We start from the raw sequence: 22,890 nt of genomic DNA, 5'->3' as shown, positions 1-22,890 counted from the left end.
TAAATGAATAAATATATCTATATATTTAAAATATTATAATAAATGATTTAGCAAGATTAAAAAGAAAAGATAATGAAAATTTCAATTTACTACAAATATAATCTTCAACCAAAACAAAATCTGTTACTAAAGTCACTAATAGAGCATCATATAATAAAGATGGCTGACAATGAAATCTTGAAATTATTATTATTATTATTGTATCATTTTGATTTAAAAAGAATCTTTTTCATCTTGTTTTTTTCATAATTCCCTTTCAAAGAATTATGTTTCACTACGAACACAAAGCTTATTGTTTTAAACGAACTCTGCAAATCAAAATTGGAAAAACTTTAACAAAAGGCATGAATTAAATATAGAGGCATTGAAAAAGAGATTCATCATCACCATATATTTTATTCTAAAGAAATGAAATTTACTAAAAACTAAACAAATTCATTCAAAACAATGACAAAAATTCATATTTAATTGAAATATTTTAATACAAGAAATTCTAAATAAGTATGTGTTTTTAAATTAAAAAACAATCACAAGAAAAAATTTTAAAATTTCATGCCATCTTATTTCATGCAAAAATATAACCTATGATCAAAGTTATAAGTTAAATAATTGACAGTCAAAATATATGCAAATTGTCAAAATGCAATTTAACATTAAACCAGACTTACCAGATCAGCTATTTTAGCAATGTCAATCATATTATTAATGTCATTATTGCATTCAATGAATGTAATTCTTTTCTTTTTGCCTAAAAAGAAAATAAAAAATATTGTTTATCATTATGGAATAATAGTAAAAAATACATTAAATTAGTATTATCATAAAACCAAACTTATCTTAAATGATGAGTCATTACATGAACAAAATTTTGTCATCAAAACCTTTCGAATTTCTAAATATATAACAATTAAACAAAAGCAATACAACAAATTTAGAATTCAAATACATTTGGTTAATATTTCATTAAACCTAAGCATTTTTTCATTATAAAATATTGCACTATATATAAATGAATATATATATAGTGCCCACCTGTTTAAATAATGATTGGTCGATAAAATTACTCGTGTATGACAACTGAATTTCAAAAATAGGAATCTTTTATATAGGATACCATAAAAATACTATCCTTGATTATCACAAGCGTGACTGAGACCATTGGATAATGTAAGGGTTCTCGCTTTCGCACATCATTGCGCCAAAATCATAAACTTGGTGACAAAATGAACAATTATATTTGCCAAATTGTGAGAGATGAAAAAGAATTTCTTCTAATACTAAAAGAATTTAAACAGGACTGTTGATTTTATTACAAAAAATTATTTGAAATAGTATGCCACACGTTGCAATTTAGATAAGGAATGCATATAAAAATATAAATAATATATCAATTTGTGTGAATGTTCCAGTTTTCGCATTGCACAATTTCATGCATGCGTGTCAAAGGCATTTTATGTGTGTGTGCTGACAAATACTAAAGAGATTACATTTTTTTTTTATTATTTATAAATTGATTTCTTTCAGCAATATTTCCTTTTTTTTATTTATTAAATCCGCTTAGTCACTAATTAAAAAAAATAGAATAAGCTGGAGACGAACATTTGTGTTTTATAAGAGTTTAATATCTTTTTCTTCTCTGACACTCTATAACTTCTAAAGTATAATTGTTTTGAACTTTTCCAAAGTGGGAAACTATATACAGACCAGTTAGAGAGAAAGGAATTTATTTTTCTAGCATTATTCTCATCTGGCTAATGTTTCATTTTCCAGATTAGCCAAAGTTTTTCAGAAGCTACCCAAGAACACTGGATTATGAAAGTCAAACAACTCTGTCCTTCATTGAAAATCTATAGAAGCACGAAAGAGTATTTGAGTAGGATGGCCAGATATTTTACAACATCAATAGTTTTACCATTTTTTCTTTAAAAAAAAAATGCTTGTTCTTAGGAATTGAATAAAAATACTATTCTCTTTTCCTCACTCACTTTAACCACTTATTTCTCTTCATTCTTTTAGAGTAATGGAGCTCGAGATTTGTTGAAGGCGTCGGGTGTATGTCTAAAGGTGGTATTTTTTTTCGAATTTAAAAATTTTCTTAATTTGTTATGTTCTTTAGTAAACAGTCTTCTTTCACTATAAACCTAGCGGGCTTTTTATTTTAAATATTCAAAAATAAATCATTTTAATCAAAGATTAATTATTTTAATTCCGCCCATAAATTAAACATCAAAATATAAAATAACCAATAACCACAATGCTCTTTCTCAGATTTAAAAAATTAACCATTCTTTATTTAAAGCATTAGGTAATAGTCTATATTTTTTATGCTAATTATCTTTGAATCATGCCTAAGTACAAAGATTTCGTAATGCTAAACTTTCCCTCACGATTGATATCAAAAACTTTATAAGTCTATATTTAAGATGAAATATTAAATGTATGATGACCCGGGGTAATTCACGATCACTCTGTTTCTGGGGTAAATAATGATCACCCAAGTTTTATTTTAAAAAAATAATTTTTTTTCTAAATTTGAGACATGGACAAGAATGCTTGTACACTTTACTAAGGTATAACTACATTTACTTAATAATAGTTTTTTGTTTAATCTAACAAAATAAGTATCTTTTAAACTGCTTTCTGTATTTTCCATTTCAAAGATGGGTTTCAAAAAACTTACATTTCTGCAAAGATCTCCCTCCTTCTCTTAATAATAAATATTTTGAGTTACTTTCCTTTTATTTGATATGAAAATAGGGTAAGCTCTTGTTTAATTGTTTCACATCTTCTGTCAACATTAAAATTGATTATAGGAAACTATATCAAATGTTGCCCCCTACAGATGGGGTAATTATTGATCACTGGGGTAATTCCAGATCATTGTCATTTCTTTTCATAAATAGTATTAAAATAAGCTAATAAATAGCTAATAGTCTTTTCTTAAGTAAGAGTTCATATTTATCAAGTGGAATGACTGTAAAATATATTTAAACTCAATTTAATCACAAAATTTGTTTTTAACCGTATGCTAGACAAATGTGTTCCGATTTCTCTCACCTTGCTTCTATCTTAATTTTATGTGTGTACATTGTTAGAATAATTTTTAAGTTTAAAAATTAGCCTAATATAAATATGGTGAGAAATTATAAGCCTAAAAAGGATACTAAGCTTCTAGAAAGCAAAATTAGTTCTAGTAATTAAAATTTCTTAATTAGTTAATTTCTTTTAATGATTGCAAATGAAAATTTCAGTGTGAGAGCTGCTGCCAGAGCTGTTGACATACCTTACTTAACTTTACACTCTCCCTTAATGAAGTTACAAAATCCAGCAAAAGTAACCCATGTGGGAACTCTTTCTTATATTCCAGCAGAACATGAGAATGAGTTTGGCTTCTTGCCTAAAATCTATGGCACAATACGAAGATTTTTGGAAAATTTAAAGTGTTAACCTTTATTTTTGCTTTTTAAATAAATCGTTTTATTAGCTGCTTAAACATATATTTTTGGTTTATTTGTTTTATCTTGATGTCTTATTTGTTAATTACCACTGTATAATTATTTTTAAACAGCCCTTTTATTATAAAAACTAGTAATCAGTAATTACCTCAGAAAGGATCAAGAGAAGGGGTAATTCCTGATCACTAAAAATTTAAAATATTTTAAATTCTAATTAGATTTTCAAACAAAACAGGGTAGCCTATGACTCATCTCATATAGCCTCAAACGTCCAGTAAATATTATAATTCTATCTTGAATAGTTTTCTTAGAAAATAGATATTTGCATTTTTTGATCAGGAATTACCCCAGGTCACCTTAACTACTTTTTATTAAAAGCAAGAAAGTATTTTCATAATATTTTAGCGTATTTCATGAAAGAGTAAATTTATATAACTTTATAAGCAACATATACCTGATATTAATGTTACAGGCCCATTTATAGAAGTTAATTTCTGTCGAGTAAAATTCTTTACTAAACATTTTAAAAGAGTCGTTTTGCCAACTTTAGGAGGACCAACAATTGCCACTACAGCAGGAGGTGGTTTTGCAGGAGTTTTGTCAACAGCAGGAACATGATAACCTTTACTTTTTATATCCATTGTTCTAGAATAAATATCACAATACATAATTTTTCTCAAGTAACAGGAATATAAGAAAAATATATTTTTTACCACATTAATATACTGTCTAAAGATTTATAAGAGAGAAAATAAATGAACATCTAAAATAAATATAACATAGATAATAAAAATAGCATAGATAATAAATAAATATTTATAAACATAATAATGTTGTGATGCAAAAGTTTGCGAAGTTTAAATTCAGAAATTTTTTTGCTAAGGTGCTGGTAAGTTTTTAAGAGAAATAGTTTAATGGTAAACTGCTCTAATACTTCTATTCATTAAGTAAAGCTTCGGATATATGTCTTTTAAAAAAATAAAATTATTTGGCTGGAAAAAGATATCTGCCAAAGACAATCGACAAACTTTCAGCTAAAAAGCTCCTTATTTTTGTGGAATCTTAAGCAATTCATCAAAAAATCTTCACATGCTGACTGGGAAGTCCTAAATCAAAGAGTGGTGCAAAATTTTGAAAATAAAGAAAAAACTTAAAGCATTATTGAGAAAAGAGTCTGAAATAGATAAAATAATGCCATGGAGCAATATGTGGATACAAATTATATTTTCTTATGAAAAGAAATTAAACCTCAAGGATTCTGTTTTGTTACAAATATTATTAGTACAATCCAAGAAAAGAACCAAAATAATGCTCCAGTCAACAAATGAGACACTGTCTTTGCACAACTTAATGTGATTAAAGTACATAAATATTCTAGCTTATAACCTATGTGACTCAACGTTTTCAGTATCCATCATAAAAGTGATTGCACAACTAACTAACAGCAACACAATAAAAAACAATTTTCAATATTTACATAAATTGTTAAAAACAATTTGAATTAATTCAAAAATAAAACTCAGATATATATCACAACTAAAAACTATAGCTAAATACAGTAGATCTTTATAATGCAAACCTTAAAATCTGAAACCTTGTTTCACAGAATTTTGTATTACATAGTCATTTAATATAAACCAATATTAAAATGCTTTACAAAAAAATTTTAGAAACAAATATTTAAAGACAGAAATAGATACACTACTTAAACAAATAATGGATAAACTCATCAGTTTCAATTTGCTTAGATTTTTACATTCTAATATCATAGTAAATACTACAACAAATAATGCAAAAAGTTAATAGTCTTATAAAGAGACAGAATCGAGGATTATATGTGTTATCAAGATCTCCTACTGTGCTATTGAGAAAGTATTTTTAAATATTACTTTTAAAAAATATTAGTAAACAATAATCAACAATTTACACCACTTACATAAAAACAAAAATGCAAAATTAAAAACAATTAGATATGCTTAAATATATTCATTTCAACATAATGACCAGGGGTATGTCTAGGTTTTTATGAGAGGTACCTATTTTGTGAAAATTTAGACATAATTTGTGGAAAATAAAAAATCAACACAAAAATAGGGATAAGTAAGAAGATATTTTTAAAAATTGTCACTACAAATATAAATCATTTATGACTGGTAAAATTTTATAGATTTTTCCCCATATATTCAAAAATAACTTTGCTATTGTAAAATTTTGGGCTTAAAATTGTATCTTAATTTAAAAATCCATAAAAATCATTGTTCATTGTTAAATTTCAACTTGAATTTTAAAAAAACATGCACTTAACAATACTTGCACTATAAGTTATTTTCATTATGACAATATTTCCTGCGGGGTCATATAGAAAGAAGTTTCACAGAGAAAAAAAATTTTAATAAAAAAAGTTAGAATAAATTTAGAGCAATGTACGAATGTTTAGAATAATGTTCGAATTTCAACTTCTTGCAAAGTTTCCAGAGGGAGCGATTCATCGCTTAATTTTAAAAAAACTCTGCTACAAAAAAATCTCGCGATAATATGGCATAAGCGACCGGTTAGGCTACCATACCACACTATCTGACCAAACACGTGCTACCTATTCGTATATGCTTAATTAATCATTAATCCAGGATTTATCGTTTCTTACTGGGAAACAAAAACTTATTTAAGAGGCAGGGAGGAGTCTTATAATTTCCTTTTTTAAAAGCATTTTGTGAAACTACCGTTTTCCTAAAGTTGAATTTGTGAAGGTACCACTATACTGTAGTAAATTTGCCCTAGACTTACTCCTGATTACAATATATGTATTGACTTCTTTATTTACAATACTGATAACACTATAAAACAGAATTTCTCCTCTATAAATTATTTTGCTTTATGTTTAGTAGGCTCATTTAAAAGATCATTAATTACTTACCTTCGAAATCTCCTTTCAGCCTTGGTAACATTATTAATTGCAAAGGCTTTAGGATTTCTATGTTGGTCCCCCAATAACTGTTTCTTCTTGGCCTCTTTCTTGTCAGCCTTGCGGCCACTGTGGGCCTTGCGATGAGGCTTGCGGGCATCAGCTTTCTCTGTATCAGCCATTGCATACAGTCAATTTCAAACAACTATCTTTGTGAATAAAAAGTCTGGAAGTAAATTTAGAAATATCAGTCATATTCTTCAATTGAAACAGATAACAAATTATTCAATGTACCGAAAATATTAAAACAGTTTCATTTTTGTCACAAAATACAAATTTCGGAAAAAATTAAAGTTTTCAAGGTTAAACACAAAAGAAAGCAGTGTTTAATGGTTACCAAAACAGAAGTTGGTGAAATATATTAATCGGAGGCCATTTTTAATTAGAACTTTCCAATGCCCCTGCAGAAAACATTAATATTGACTTAAAAGTTAGATTTCCCAATAAATAAGAAACAGGCATGTGAAAGATTTTACAATAAAAGCTACATGAGACGTGGTGGCTTAGGGAATAGAGCGCTCGCCTCTCAATTAGGTGATCTGGGTTCGATTCTCAGCGATGACTAGTAGAAACAAATTCCACACCCGGCTCACACCGATCACAGTGCTGATATAAAATATCGGCAGTCGTCAGCGGATCGTGGGTTAGAGAATCCTTGCCGTCAGGCTAACCATGGAAAGTCCTCTCAATGCGACGCGAATGCAGCCTATTTCCATCAAAAAGTTCTCCACAAAGATTAATTTCTTCTATTACTTATTACTTGATCCAGGAGTTCCCTTGTCTTCTGGATTGGGTTTAAAATTACAAGGCTAATAAGCTGAATATAGGTAGTCATAAACCCCGACAAAAATCGGTCGACTATAATTGGATCGACTATTCAACGACGGTTATAAAAGCTACAAATTTCACTGACTGCCCATTCAAAAAGGCACCCAATTCTACACTCGAACAAAGAAAATTGTTTAAACTTAGCATAAATTCAGTACTTAAAGATGTCACTTAATATATTAAAACTTTTTAACAATATTTTATAGCCAAAATTCGAGGGAAAATATGCCTGTAGCATACAATTAGAGTGTATACCCATCTTTAAGAGATAACAGTATAATTCAGGAATACTACAAGATAAAATAATTAAAAAATATTAATAGAAATCAAGCAGGAAATATAACAAATAAATCTGAAAGCTATACCACAAAATTCTTTTAAAAAATTTTTAAAATTAAAACAGAACGTAATAATTTAACCAATATCATACTTTAGAGAAAGAAAACTACAGCACATAACAAAAATATATTTTCAGTTTTACCTCTGAAAAACGCTTAAATTTCACAAGCCATATTTTAATTTAGGAAGCAACGAAAAAATTTTGAAAGAATTACACGTGAAAAATTATACATAAACAAAATATCGAGAATATAAATAATCTTCATACGGTCGCAGGTAACTCAGAAAGATAGAATTAACTGAGTTGTCAAGATTTATCCTGTTTTGGAAAATAAGTTAACGCTTTTATCTAACTTAGTTATCGAAGGCACTGTTCACACTTTATGCAATTCACGCACCGCCCAGCGTCAAAGAAAGAAAAAAACGGAGAATCTGATTGGTGAGTTTTCCGCAGTAGAAATTGTTTCGCCAATTAGGTTTTTCATTCTCCCCTGATGGTAATCAAAAATGCGTCAATCGTAAGCAGTGAGAATGGCGTTTTCTTTTTGTGAGCCCCGTGTATTACTCGTGTAGGCTTTACTTTTATATCCTTGGCCAAAGGAAACTCTGAGAAGGCCTTTCCATTTCCTTTCTAACCTTCAGTAAGAGTTCGGCCCGAAATATAGAGCACCTCCAAAACCCGTTCCACTGTCTCCCCTACATTTTTGGTGGGAGTACGTGTACTTCCTGGGGTGTTAAGTAACCCGAGACTAATCGACTAACCACTGTCACGGAAAAGGGGGATTGCAACCTGCGGGGGTCAACTAGCTTTCAAAAGATATCATAAGAAACTCACTCAACATGTTATATTATGCTTTTTCTCGTTCTAAGAAAAACTTAAAAAATATTTTTTTTAACTCTAAAACGGCTTTATTTATTTTCAAAATGGTTCTATAATTTTATTTAACATACACTTTTTCTAATTATATCTTGAATTGTTTATTATTTTGATTTGATTATTTAGAGATCTAATAATAACCAGAGTATTTAAATTTGTAAAAGTTTACTATGTAGTCATATGAAAGTAATTCATATAAAGTAACTACATTAAATTAAATTTATATTTTCTCTACAAATCAAATAAAGTTTTTTAATTTTTTTTAAAATTGATTTGCCAATTTGTAAAACTTTTTATGTTAAAGTAACACCTTGAGTTCAAGATTTTATATTTTTATTACTTATTAAATTTTTTTCTTTAAATTACAATTCAAATACAAATATTTTTCACAACCTTTTCTTTAATTTTAATTAATTTTTTTCAATTTTTTTTGAAGATTGTTACACCGTTTTGAAAGTAATTAAATTCTACCACTTTAAAAAACTATGTTGACATTTAATCCACTGTTTAAGCAAATATGGTTGCTTACTATGTAAATTTGATTTAGACTTAAATATTTGAATTTCGCAATTTGAATTAACTAAATTAACCTTCACTAGAAACTCACTTTATTTTAATTATTACTTTTGCTAACTACATTAATTATTGTATAAATAACTCCGAACTGGAATTATGATTCGATCTTAAAAAAATAAACACCGGGGATATTTGTTATTTGTCACAAACAAAAGTGAAACATCAAAATTAAAACTTATTCGATTTAATGATCACAAAATTTTAAATCATATTAAGACAGATCTAGTTTCCGATTATATTACTTAACTTATTTTAATAATTTAGCTCGGATACATTTAAAATTTCACCCACAAACTCATATTTATCAGTTTTACTTACATTATTTCTACTTATAGTTACTTTAAGAACTTATCGCCCAAGATGTTATTTAACAATAATACAAAAAAAAAAAAAAAAAAAAAAAAAATCCTTATTGATCTAAAGCAGGTATTTAATATAAATTTATTAAACTGCATGTTTCGAGAGTGCAGTTTTATATGAAGTTTATTTTAAAGGAATAAAGGAAAATATAACTTAGTAAAAAGCGAATATATTTATTTATCAGCTTTTGGTTGTTAAACGGCATTTATATTTTATCAAATAATTTTTATCAAGTAATATCTTGTGATTACTTTATATAATAAAGGAACTTCATTTTTAATTTTAAGTCTTCAACTTAAAATTATTATTACCATAATAATATTAACAAAGAATAATGGTAAAAGTGGGGAATAAAAGCATTTTATTTGTACATGTCGTAAATAAAAGGACAAACAAATAACTACAAAAGTATAACCTATTTCTAAGAAGTTCCTTAAAAACTATCCTTGATAAGCTTTATAATTTTCTGAACGTAGAAGTAAAATTATAAGAAAATTGATGTTACTCTTTCATTTCAGTTTTGAGGGTTCATTAAAAATACCATCATTTCTGTCGTAAGAATAAATTATAACATTTTCGACTAATAAGCTGAAGTGACAGTTAAAATTTATTTTCCTAATGGATCATTTCGATGGATCATTAAAGACAACAAAATAAAACAATTCTATGTTATTTTAAATTTTAATATATAGATTTGTGAAGCTGCTCACTGTAATTAATAGAAAGATTTATCAAAATAATCGAAATTAATTTATAAAAAAGTACGGTACCGAAATTTTGGAAAGAAAAGGCATTTATTGATTTTCATTAAAACTTACAACATAACAACAGATTGAGACAAGTTTACTTTACAAAATTTTATCAAATACAGAAAATTATGGTTATCTAGGAGATATATTCATATAGATGGTATGCTGGCTAACCTTGGGAGGTTTTCGTGTTTTTCTTCTCCATGTAATGCTAATGCGGGTTAGTTTTCTTATATTTTAATTAACTATAACTACACGTATTAAAGTTTGCAGCGCAGAAATTTCTACTCAGAAAACTCTTCTCCGTGAATGTCAAAGGAAGGTCAGGGAAGAGAAATTAAAATAACACATTGATTACATACATTTTTCTAGCGAGCAATTGTGAATAAAAATTACATTACACACTTTTAATATGAATTCGAAAAATTTCTCGTTATTAAATACATAAGATATTGCATAACTACTACTCTTAATATATATTTTTAAAATATTGCGAAAAAAAGTTTTAAAAAAATGTATTAATTAGGAATTACTGATTAATGTTAAAGCAAAAAAAAAGATTAATAGTTTCAAAATCTAGTGAATCAACTAAGGAACCAGGTCTGAAAACATCAAAACCAGTTTGACTGTCTGAAGTAGCAAAGAGAAGCTTAACTCTAAGTATTGCAACTTATTTTTATTTTTTAATTTATCGTGATGAAATTTTGTCGTGTTTATAATAATCACATTTCTCATTCTTTCTATTTCCTCTGGCAATCAAACTGGTTTCAATATTTTCAGTGTTGCGTTCCTAAGCAGCACGATTCATTATATTGTGATACCTTTTGTATTTTTCTCTCGTGAATATTAAGTCCACTAATGTTTTTTTACTTTTGTCCTTTTTTTTAAAGAATTTTACAATACATGCGTATATTTTCATATTTTTCTTCATTTACTGATTTAAATAGAAATTTCATAATACTTTAGTGTTCATGTGTATTTACATTAAAGCCCAAAAAACAGGGCTAAGTGCTTGTTCATGTTTGGATGATGTTTGGTCTTGTGTACTAGCTATTTTTTTTCCTTATCGTGGAAAAACAAACTATCCCAGCTATTGGAGTAATTAAAACTATTTATGGAATGAGAAAATTGCAACCTTTTAAATTTTTTTAATGTAAAAGTTTTTTTTAACCTACAAATGAGTGTACGATATATTTTTTTTTTTTTTAAAAGAAGGGAAAACTGCAGTTTTGTGATGCTTTATAGTATACTGGAAGATCTTTACGTCATTGTCTCGATTTTAATTAATCTCACCTTATTCAGAAGCAAAATTCTTTAATTCTGAAACATCTTTAAAAAACAAGGAGAAAAAGTTTTTTTTTAAAAAAAGGGGGGGGGGATAATGTATTTAAAAAATAAATTCCACTCTCAAAATGAATAAAAACAAGAAAAATATTACTACTAAATAAATAAAATGTTTATAGAATGAACGAATTATCAGCGAATATAATTTTTATAATAAATTACAAGCCTCTAAATAAAAAGTAAGCGATCGGTTTTTAAAACGCCCCCCCCCCCATATCAGTTCTTCAAAAGGACAGAGAGAGAGAAAGATTTTCAAAAAGAGTTGAACAGAGTAGTATTTTTGAGGGAGGGAGCAAGACCACCTAGGGAGAAGATTAGTTTGCAATCGTCTCTTGGAGAAATTTGGGGGTGGAAGTTGCTTTCCTCCCTTACTCAAAGGTAGAAAGTGACTTGAGTTTCAAAGGCAATATTACAAAAAGTAATAAAGATTAAAAAAATTGACCTGCATTTTCGTGGATAGGAGAGATTGAAAAAATGATTAGTATTTTATTTTTTTTTTTTAATTGATCACTCCGATTCTTAAACAAGAAAAATCGATTCAAAGTATGACAAGCCCGCCATAGACTTTACATGTTAAAAGCAGAATTGAGGAGTCTGCCTGGTTCAACACTTCCCGGCAACCACGATTGGGGACGCGACTTTCTGATCATATGAGCTCGCCCCGTGCTCTTTGTTCGCCAAGTTTATATCAATTAAAAAAAAAACAATAATGCAAAAGTAAGAAAGATAGCTTTTGCTCATATAAAAATTCTTGTAACGAAGTATGTTTGAGTCAGACAATTTAAATGCATTTATTTTTTAAGATATTAATTTTTTTCTAAATTAGTATACAAATAAATATTTTGAAAACAATGTTGTAGTTAATTTACGTCACGGTGGGCTATTGGCGACGGTCTGGGAAAGACCCCTGAGGATGATCCGAAGACATGCCATGACAATTTTGATCCTCTTCAGAGGGGATGGCACCCCCGCTTCGGTAGTCCGACGACCTGCACGCGAAGTCGAGCTCTTTAAGGTAGAACAGCGAGGACCAATACCACACACCCGCGGTCCTCACGCAGACCGATACAACTTCGGTGATCTGCTGGGAAACGTGTCTTAACGATCAGTCCATTGCGGGACTGTAAACAAAATGGCCCCCCAAACTAATAAAATGCTGAATCCGTTGTGATTCAATCAAACTTCTTCATGAAATTCGTACAGAAATTTAAATTCAAAATTGTGTTAATTAATTGGACGGAATTACGCGAAGAAGTGAATGCATTTTGGTGTCCATTGAAATATTGATTTAAAGTGTATCATTTATTTATTTATCTTTTTTTCTGCTTTAAAGAAGCCATAAAAAAGTATTAAAAATCTAGCATATTAATTGTATAATTTCAAGTAGTATTTATAAAAAAATTCTTTCAATTTTCGTCAAATTTTAATGCAATGCGTGACCAGAAAACTTTTACGAATTTCATCTAATTATCTATTTATTTTATGCGAAATTTTTCTGCTCTGCAGCATTTTGAAAAGAAATGTTTTGATTTTTCAGACTACCATATTGTGTAAGAAAGTAGATTACTAAATAAAGTTTTCACTATTTATTTTATATGCTTGTTACTTTTAAACAACATACGAGAAAAGATTTAATTTTTTAAAAACGGCAATCATTTTCATCATTTATTCTTTCTTTCATCCTTTCACTGTTTCAATACCAATAGCAAAAACTTAGCGTGTTTTTATGCTAAGTAAAATGTGCTATTTTTTTCTAAATTCCTATAACTGAAATGCAAGGCGAGAGCAGAAGATATTTTCTTAGTTAAAAAAATATCATTTAACAAACATTAGTCTGTTTAATTGCTAGCAAAATGCCTCAATAAACGAAAACTCATGCCCATTAACAGAATGCTGGGTTGAAGGCACTGAATAGTCATATGTTACTGATGATAAGCTACTCTAATATGTTACTCTATCCTGAAAAAATATATGTTTCTATGATTTTTTTTTGATTTTTTTATTCAAGAACAAAAAGATTCCTCGTGCACCACTGAAAAAGTACAACACGAGGCTTACAGACGTAAGTATGATATCAAACAATGTTGGATATTTAAACAGAAATACATACTAAAAGGGCATGTCAAATTTAGAAAAGAAAAATAATAATAAACAAAAAAAAAATTTAAAAATAAATAAATAAATAAATAAGAATAAAAACATTAGCAAAAAAGACTAGAAAAAATAAAAATAAAAAGAGTACACAAAACAAAATGATTTAAAAATTTTCATTAAAAACTGAATCAATGAATTTGCAGAAAAGTGCGAAGATGGTTTTGTTTCCCACTATTTAAAGCCCCGAAGAGGAAAAGAGAGAAATGTTAGTTAGAAAGAGCTGTTTTTTATCCAATGAGAGATATTTTTTTTTTTTTTTTGTTATGCAGATTTAAAAAAAAAAATGTTAGCTGAAGAAATTCAAAGAAAAGTAAACATCCTATCATAATAACATCCAATGAATCCGAAAAGTAATGTTTGCTTAAGTTGGAGAGAAAAACTTACTGGGGAAGTTATTGTCCGGTTGACTTTAAAAAAAAAGAAGAAAAATCGACAGAGTGTTGAACGATATGTAGAAAATTTTGAAATCGATTAAAAATTATTGGAATAAGTCAAAAAAGCGCTTTCTTTTTTGTTTGCCGTTTCAAAATTGCAATTCTTATATTAGTGCCTGTAACTTTGATTTCTAAAGTTATTTTTTTTTTGCTTTGAAACAACGGGTCGAATAATATCGTTAGGTATATAAATTATGCGGAAATATTTTAAAAATTAAGCCCAAGGAAAATTAGTATTTTTTTAAGATTATTCGGGCAAAAAGCGTATGATATAGAAAATAATTATAACAAAAAAAAAAAACAAAAAAAAAATCAATTCGGAAAAAAAACTTACACTTTTGATTTTCTTTATTGCTTTTAATGCAAAGCTTCAATGTTACCATTGTTACCAAAGCTCATTCATCACCACAGTGTTTATTAAAAATAGTTAAAGGGACGTTAGTCCAGATGCTTAACATTCCTTCAAAACTTTGCCTTTGTTCCGTAAAAATAGATAAAAGTTCACTAGCCTCCCAATAACCATAGATGCATTCTTCCTCCAAAACCTGCAGAGATAAAAGGTGATCCTCACTCATCATTTTAGTGACAAAGCAGCAACAGCTCGATACTTGGGATAATCTGGGAGGTTGAGGATAGTTCTCCAGAACATCTGCCCCGATATTTTCCTGAACTCCAATCAGTGCCGTTCCTGGGGTGGCGAACGCCTGCGTGCAAGAATAATTTTGTGCGCCCCTATATACTATGCTTAAATTCTGATTATAAGGCCAATTTTCATAACCATTTTTAGTTTGAGTTTTAAACTGAATAGTTTCCTTAAAGACTAAAGTCACTTTAGTGTAAGTGCTTGATTATGAAAATGGGCGTAATAAAATAAAACAACGAAAAAATATGACAGAAAATTTATTTTCGACATCAAATAAAATAGACTATTAACGTACAATATAGGTCATAAATTCCAGTGTAGAAGCAAAGTGTAGAAGTTACTTCTTATATTAGTTTACTGTTTCTTCCTGTAATCAAAGTTTACAGCTTTGCTATAATTTGATTTTTAATAATTTGCTATAATTTGATTTTTTTCGAATAGTTGAATTTGGCGCCCCTTAAATTGGGCGCCTGCGTGCGGGGCATTCGCTGCATACCCGCCAGGAACGGCGCTGACTCCAATATATCCCCGGAACTTCCCGATATTTTCCTGATCCATGACAAACTTTTTCGCAAACTTATCTTACAGGGGCGCTTCTTTATTATGAACCGTTTCTTCGTGGGCTTCTGAATAGGTCAAAATAGGAAACGACTTGACGTGTACAAGGACATTTCCTGACATGGGTTCCTATGCAATTTTAATCCTGATCATGTGCCTTAATTACCCTAGAACTTGGTCGCAACATTTAAATGACACCTTGTTATATCTAACGATTTACAACTTGTACACGTCATTAAGAAATAGTCTAAAAACAATATTTTTTTTAAAAAAAAAGAGTAGCTTTAGGTGCGAAACTAATTTGAGATTTGAAATCACAGAATCCGAATTAAAAAAAGATCAAGTATTTGCTTAAATGCTACAAAAAAAATCGTTCACCGGTGTTGGTAATTCCATACTTTAAAGGTATATAATGCAATTTTAATATTGTTCTTGAATTACTTGGTATGTTTTTAAAAGAAAATAATTGTAATACTATTTTATTTTCGGAAAAATAAATTAAAAATTGAAGAGCTGAGAGAATATAGAGTAACAGTGATATTTTTGAAAAATTGTAATTCATCGGAGCTCTTATCTCAGACTTTTTTAACAATAGAACATTAATTTATTTTACCAAGTGTTTTAATTTCGAAGATTACAGTGGATAAAAGATACAAACGAATGTTTCTGACTGCTTTTGGAGTGGAAGAAGGATCCAAGTTCACTTGGCAACATAAAGTCAATGAATAACCGTAGAAGACCTCTCACTAGGCTTTATATAAAGAGACAGAGAGAGGGAACTACAAAAGGTGGAAAGTTTGAAGCATCGTTGGGAATCTAAAACTAGATTACGAAATTATAAAAAAAAGTTTAGTTTTAAATTAAACTTCTCTTTTCTTGTGATTAATATTTTTAACCTTATAATGGCAGGGGATTCATCAGCAATATCTTAATCGCTATCGTAAACGAGTGTTAAATCCGGAATGTCTGAAATACATCTTAAAATATTTGTAGAAAATAATGGAAATTTTTTTTTCAAAAGTCGGCATTCTTTTATATTGACATTATGATGCTATTTCCGTTCTAAACCTGAATGTTCCATACTGGCCCTGCCCTCTAATATCACATTCTTGATACGATATATACACTGGCTGAGACAGATCGACTCTCATTGCCTTAGGGCTAACCATGAAAAGTTCTCTTTTCTCGGTCGTTAGTTCCCTTTTAAATATTCTTCCAAAATCTGAATTTGTTCCAATTCTGAAAGATATCTAAAATTGTAGATGCCTGCAATTTTTAAATATTTGTAAGTACAATTAGGGCAAGCAAAGTTTGTTTAATATTGTCATCACTTAAAAATTAATTGTTATCAGGTCTTATATATAATTGCTCAAAATATATATAGATCATGGTATTTATACATATATCAATGCTTAGCATCATCATCATCATTAAAACTTATTTGGGTGCCTGAGGCAGTTGGAGCGTTGGAAATAACGTGAAATTCAGTGCGCGGTTGCGAAGCAGCATTAACTGATTCATCGATTTTGAATTAATCGATAATGGGTCGATATAATGAGGAAATAAATTAGAACGTAAGAAGGGGTGCCTGAACCAAGTAAGTTCAAAATCATACGATGCGATCTGTGAATGGTGTTTTCAATATAAATGTAAACAATAACAATCTTGAGCTCAATACCTGCTCTAGTTCCGGTTAGAAAGTTTGCAACTACTTACTACAGCTTGTTCTGCGAGGCGATATTTTCAAACGGATAATTTTGTTTTCAATAAAAGAAGTAAATTAAATAATTTCTGAGCTCAAATCTGCTGTATTTCATAAGATATTAATATTATTAAGTAATTCTGGTGAGTTTGAAGTGAAAATTTGTTTTAGTTATTTATATATATATTGTTAAAAAAGTGACATGGTTGCTAGATTTTGAATAACTCGCTTTGGCTGCTTCCTGATTTGGCCTCTTTCCATTTGTTTATTATTGTTCTTGTAAGCCGTGCACCATCTTACGTTAGTGATAGCAGCTTTAGCATTGTAAACACAAGTAATAAGTAATCAAAGTAAATTTGATCACGTTTTGAGCCAAATGGCTTCAAAATACACCGGAAACAGTAACCCGGAAGTATAGGCGGTATGGAGCTGGCAGCATTCATTAGTGTAGAAAACACCATCCATAGTCGTGAAGTAATTGAAACATAGGATAATACGATAATAAAACAAAGTGGAGTTGAAGGAAAATTAAATATTTTGTATTCTAAATAAAGCGATAAAGATGCACCGCTACAAATATAATCTGCAATTAGCTTGAGGTTTACGTCGTCTCTCAAGTTTTCAAAATCTAACTTTCATTAAATCCTACGGCATCACAATTTATCAAAAAATTTCCAATATGATGATCTAAAAAATCAATGTTGAGATCGCGATGTCTGTTCTTATTTCGGATAAACCATCTTGCTTGAGTTATTTTTCGGAATATTATATTCCGGCATGTTTTGAGTTTCTCTATAAGAGTAATGAAGAGATGTTAAGCCAGGCTATCGATGCCTGGTATTAAAAAGTGGTATTTATAAGAAAAACACTTACCAAAAGAGAACGTTAGTACAGATTTTTGTTTTTCTCCATGGGATATATCTTTCTGCTAACTACTACTTTAAGACCAGAATAGCCTGGTAGGTAGGACATTGGGGTCGTGTTCGAAAGAACGTAAGTTCGAATCCCATCGGGCGAAGATTCCCCGTGTATTAAATGATGACTGGTGCACTTTAAATCTGTCGGTGTCACGAAGTTTACAATCCCATAACAAATCAATAACAGGCTATGACTTGTGTGTGACTGAAGTCGTATTCTTAGCCACAGACGTCACTGAAAGAAAAAAGAAACCAAAGAAACGCACCTTCTGACTTAAAAATTCGCTTCATTCCCAAGCAGGCTTGTTGATATTGGCAGGTGACATAAGTAACAACAACACTCTTTACCTTCAAAAATAAATTGCACCTAGAATTCAAATCCAAATATAAACATTGCTAAACTTAACCCTTTGATGGTTATGAACGTGTTGGGCTCGCAATCGAATCGTGCTTCATAATGCGCGCAAACGAGTTCTGTTTGGGAGCAAGACTTCGGACGAAATTATTAGAAACGAGCACTACTCGCGTAGTAAAATTTTTCCCCAATGCGCGCTGACGAGCTGAGCTGGTTTGCCATTATTATTCTGCATTGATTAAGTTACAAACGAATCCTACTCGCGAAATGTAGTTTGTTTTTACTGTCTACAGATGTCAGAACGGGTTCCATGAATTTATTTTCATTATGAAGGGGGGACATTTTATTTTTTTACCTTGTTCTTGTTATGCGCATTTTGGAGCGATTTTTAGGGTAAACACCCTAAAAATCGCTCCAAAATGAGCAAGTAAAATGACACAAAGTAAAGTAAAATGACACAAAAGCGAAAGTTAGATAATTATGATGATGATTATGATTGTTAAAGATTTTTTGGTAATTACTGTAATTTTTTCATAACGTGTACAAAAAGAATTTTATTTAATTACTTTATTTAAATGCTTCATGAAGTTTTACATTAGTTGTATTTATTTAGTCCTTTCAATTTAATGTTTGTCTTATATTTATAGTTAACTATTATTACTTATATAATTGATTATAATCATTTATAATTTACGATATAATAATTATTTCAAAGTACTTAAAAACTGTTATTTATGTATTACAAATAATTTAAGAAATTTTTAAAACGAGTGAGGCGAGCTATCTACGGCATCACCAGAGAAGGGTGACATTTTCGGAAGAACGGCGGGGGACAACAGCTGTCACTTTAGACTTCTGTTTACTCTCGTAATACTGCGCGAATTAGTGAACGAAAACTGTTCATTTCCCTAACCGTCAAAGGGTAAATACGTATTATGTATAGCAGTGTTTCCCAAACTTATGACTTTTGTGTACCCTTTCTAAATTTTTCGTAGCGCTGTGTACCACTAATAAAAAAATGAATGTATTTTTTACTATAAAAAAATTGCGCAAAAGTTAAAAATCACAACTGGCTGTTGACACCACTGATTATTAACTGTTAACTGTGAAAAAAATGGCTAATAGAAAATCGTAAATCTTCACAGCTAGATTTGCTTTTAAACAAAATTTTTTGAAAATTTCGTTTGTTGCAAGACATGTCGCATAAGAACGCGTGCCCCTGCTAAACTGTTCCCGTAACCCAGGGGGTACGCGTACCACACTTTGGCAAACACTGATGTATAGCAATATCTAGTCTCTTGAAATAAATCATAATATTAAAATACTTAAACTACCATTTCTTTTATTAAAAAAAAACAATTTTGTTTTTAAAAAATGCAAAGGGAATGGTGTGAGACAAATTTATTTACTGGAAAAAAAAGGATATGCTATAACATTCTCTACTACTTTAAATGGATAAAACCTTTTGGTTAAAATGAAAGCTTGCAATTATGTATAAATATTATTTCAATGTTAATGATTGTGTCGATAAAAAATCATTAAAAAGATAAATGTAGATTTAATTTAATTATTTCCCTTATGAACCAATCACAAAATTGAAATTTATATGGAAAGATACCATAAGCCTATGGTAACCATAGAAATTTATATGGGAGGACACTATTTAAATATGGTTACAATGGGAATTTATCTGTCCTAATTCACCCACTTTTTAGAAATGTATAATTCCTTAAAATTATTTTCGATTATTTCAACAAAAAAAACAACCTTTCAACTTCAAAAATTTCCACAGGCAAATATGACGCAGATTCCTCGTCGGTGCATTATTCGGCAAAAGGGATCTATTTCATTTTTGTACAGTGTCATTTTATTTATTTTTTCTCCGAATTTCTGATCAAATCGATAGTTAAACTTTTTTAAATTCATCGATACCTTATTAGTTTCGACGTTTTACTATATTTTAGTACTTAGTCTATTTTATAAACAACTTTATTTTGACATAATTTATCTACGAAACATAATTTATATACAAAATTGCAAATCGAAAAAAATGAGGAAAAATTAATCGCTTAAAAATAGCTTTTCAACATTTTTGACGAAAATCCTTTTCCAGGATTAACATCCAATCCAATTTTTATGGACCCTGACCGGTTTTAAAAGTAATTATTCGAAAAGTCACAATGAAAGTAATGTTGTCTTCTATCTAAATACATAGAAATGCTCATGGATTCGAAGATGTAATTTTATTCTAAGTCGATAGCCTTGTACCAGATTTCGGGCTGCGGTTTGTTTGTGATTCTGACACGCTTAAAGCATTCACCTATCCAATTTTTCTGAGAATTACAAATAAACATCTTACAAATGCTAATGATAGGAATTCTAAATTTCAGAAAAGACTTCTAAGTTGATTAAATTGCCACTTGAGAAAAATAAATACATATTTTGTGGTTGAGGAAACCGCTTTGGTTAGAAGAAAAACATTTATACAGAAATATTTTCCATTGCCATTTAGGTTTGTTATATTTTGCTTTTAATTAAATTATTTATTTTTGTGTTAACGATTGGTTTCGCAAAAAACTAAATTATAGCATAAAATAATAGACTTAACTAATACTTAGGTTGTAATCTTTTAAGTTCAAAATATATGTACAAGTATATTTTTTACCTTTTATAGATTGTACAAGGGAATATTTTCTCTTGCATGAGATTTTTTTTTTGGACAAGTTTTAGATACTTTCGCAATGCTGATTGCACATCTGCTAACGGTTTCTCTCTCTAAGCTATAAGCTTTTTAAAGGACATTTTTGGTCAATTTTTTTATCGAAATGTACAAGTTTAAAAACAATAGGGTATGGCATAAATGTTGCCACAAACTTCTAGGGTAGATAGAACAAATCACATCAGGTTTAAAATTGCATAGGGCCCATGCCCGGAAATGCCGTGCCTAGGGGCGTTTTTCATTTATGACCTGTTGAGGAACAGTTCAAAATAGGGATTGTATGATGATATTTCCGGGAGTAGGCTCCTATGCAGTTTTAATCCTGATGATATGCCATAATTTCCTAAGTTCATCGTAACATTTATATGACTTCCTGTTATAAATAATGTTTTTAAACGTGTATGGCAAAAAAGCGGGCTAAAAAATGTCATTTAAAAAAATCAGGAGAAAGAAATCAATTGCAGATTTGAAATATCCAAGATCAAGAAAATATCCAAGACTCATTAAAAAATCTCATGTAACAGAAAATTTTTTTCCTTCAGTGTTATTCACAGATTTAGATAGTTTTATTTTTATTTTTTTTTCTCATTTACATATTATTTAAAATTGAATATCTGCACTCACAATTTTGTAAAACTTTGCATGACATCCATAGAGAGTTTCAAGGTACATTGCTAAGAAAAGCTTGAGCCTTATTAACTTTTCGTGTACTAAAACTCAATCTTAAGATTGAGTTTTAGTACACGAAAAGTTAGTTCGTATGTTCGTATGTAAGTATGTTCGAGAACCTAATCCATAAATTTTCTATTTAATTAGAGTGAATAATATTTTAAAATACGAAATCAGACACGAAAACAAAAAAAAAAGTCTCTGAATAAGTGAAATTTATTTTCATTAGATTTGGATCGATTCTGGACCCTCAAGATATGGGGATATCCGCAATCTAGAAAATATGGTCCCGTACCTGCCAACATTTATTCTCTTCGATGATAATTTTCACGCGTCAACCAAATCACAATTACAAACAGTAATGTTTTTATTTTTCGTTATGGAACTATAGTTGGGCCAACAGATTCGCTATCGCTATGGAGCTTGTGGGGATTTAATCTTAGACTATGTCAACCTTCATCTATCAAAAGATACCTCTTGATAGATGAAGGTTGACATAGTCGATAAATTAAATCCCCTCAATGGTGACCTGCGGACGTGATATGAACTTGCCAACATCAATGGATGGTCCACATTAAAACAGTTGATTTGCTTAAAAATATACTGCTCAAAGAAAATTAAAAAAAAATAATAATCCGGTGAAGTAAATAAAGTAATAAACAATATTGAAGAAAAATAATAATAAATTAGAAAATATCCACTAGAAAATATCTTTAACAAAGAGGAACGAGTTTGCATTGCATATCTGCTTGTACCACTACTTCCTACCAACAAACTTAACCTGTTAGTGCCCAGCGTCATATTTATAGGACAGCCTCCTTTTTCAAAAACATATATTGTGGTAGGACAATTGTGTCTTTTATCTAGGAGAATTAAAAGTTTCCCTTCCACCATAATTTATTAGTGATTTAAGTTTCTATCACTAGATGTATAACTATAAGGTGCAGGGACATTTCGAACTGAAATGGTAACAAATAATTGATATTAGCCATTTAGTTGAATAAGATACTATACCACTTTTTTCATAAAACCACTTTTTGGATCACTTCAATATGAAAAGTCGGGATAAAACAGGTTAAGCACTATGCTTGGTTCAGCAAGTGTTTTATGATTAAATCATTCAATCAGAATGAAATCAAATTTTGCTTGCTTTTTTTAAATAAACTGGGTGCCTGGGCCGCGAAGCGACCCCTATCACATTCATAATTAAATTACATACAGTATGGTAAAATGCATTGATTTGGCAAAC

General features: G+C 29.5%; 1 protein-coding gene across 5 annotated transcripts in view; it reads right to left on the bottom strand.

The window, feature by feature from the left end:
- LOC107456994 (ribosome biogenesis protein BMS1 homolog) overlaps nt 1-7,893 on the bottom strand; it is a 44,317-nt gene extending 36,424 nt beyond the window's left edge. For 4 of the 5 annotated variants that reach the window (XM_043047853.3, XM_043047854.3, XM_043047855.3 and 1 more), the window contains exons 1-4: nt 7,727-7,893; nt 6,370-6,583; nt 3,910-4,100; nt 669-748 (exon numbers count right to left, since the gene is read on the bottom strand). In XM_043047853.3, coding sequence (XP_042903787.2) covers nt 669-748; nt 3,910-4,100; nt 6,370-6,539 — 441 coding nt within the window. In that variant the 5' untranslated portion in view covers nt 6,540-6,583; nt 7,727-7,893. Of the gene's footprint in view, nt 1-668; nt 749-3,909; nt 4,101-6,369; nt 6,584-7,675 lie in introns of all 5 variants that reach the window. The other variant, XM_087153978.1, reaches the window with a different exon arrangement.
- Nucleotides 7,894-22,890: the final 14,997 nt, after the last annotated feature.

This window comes from Parasteatoda tepidariorum, chromosome 10 (assembly GCF_982258835.1).
Source record: "Parasteatoda tepidariorum strain Cologne lab strain chromosome 10, Ptep-v5.0, whole genome shotgun sequence".
Lineage (NCBI taxonomy): Eukaryota > Metazoa > Arthropoda > Arachnida > Araneae > Theridiidae > Parasteatoda > Parasteatoda tepidariorum.
This window is presented reverse-complemented; position numbering and strand designations above follow the sequence as displayed.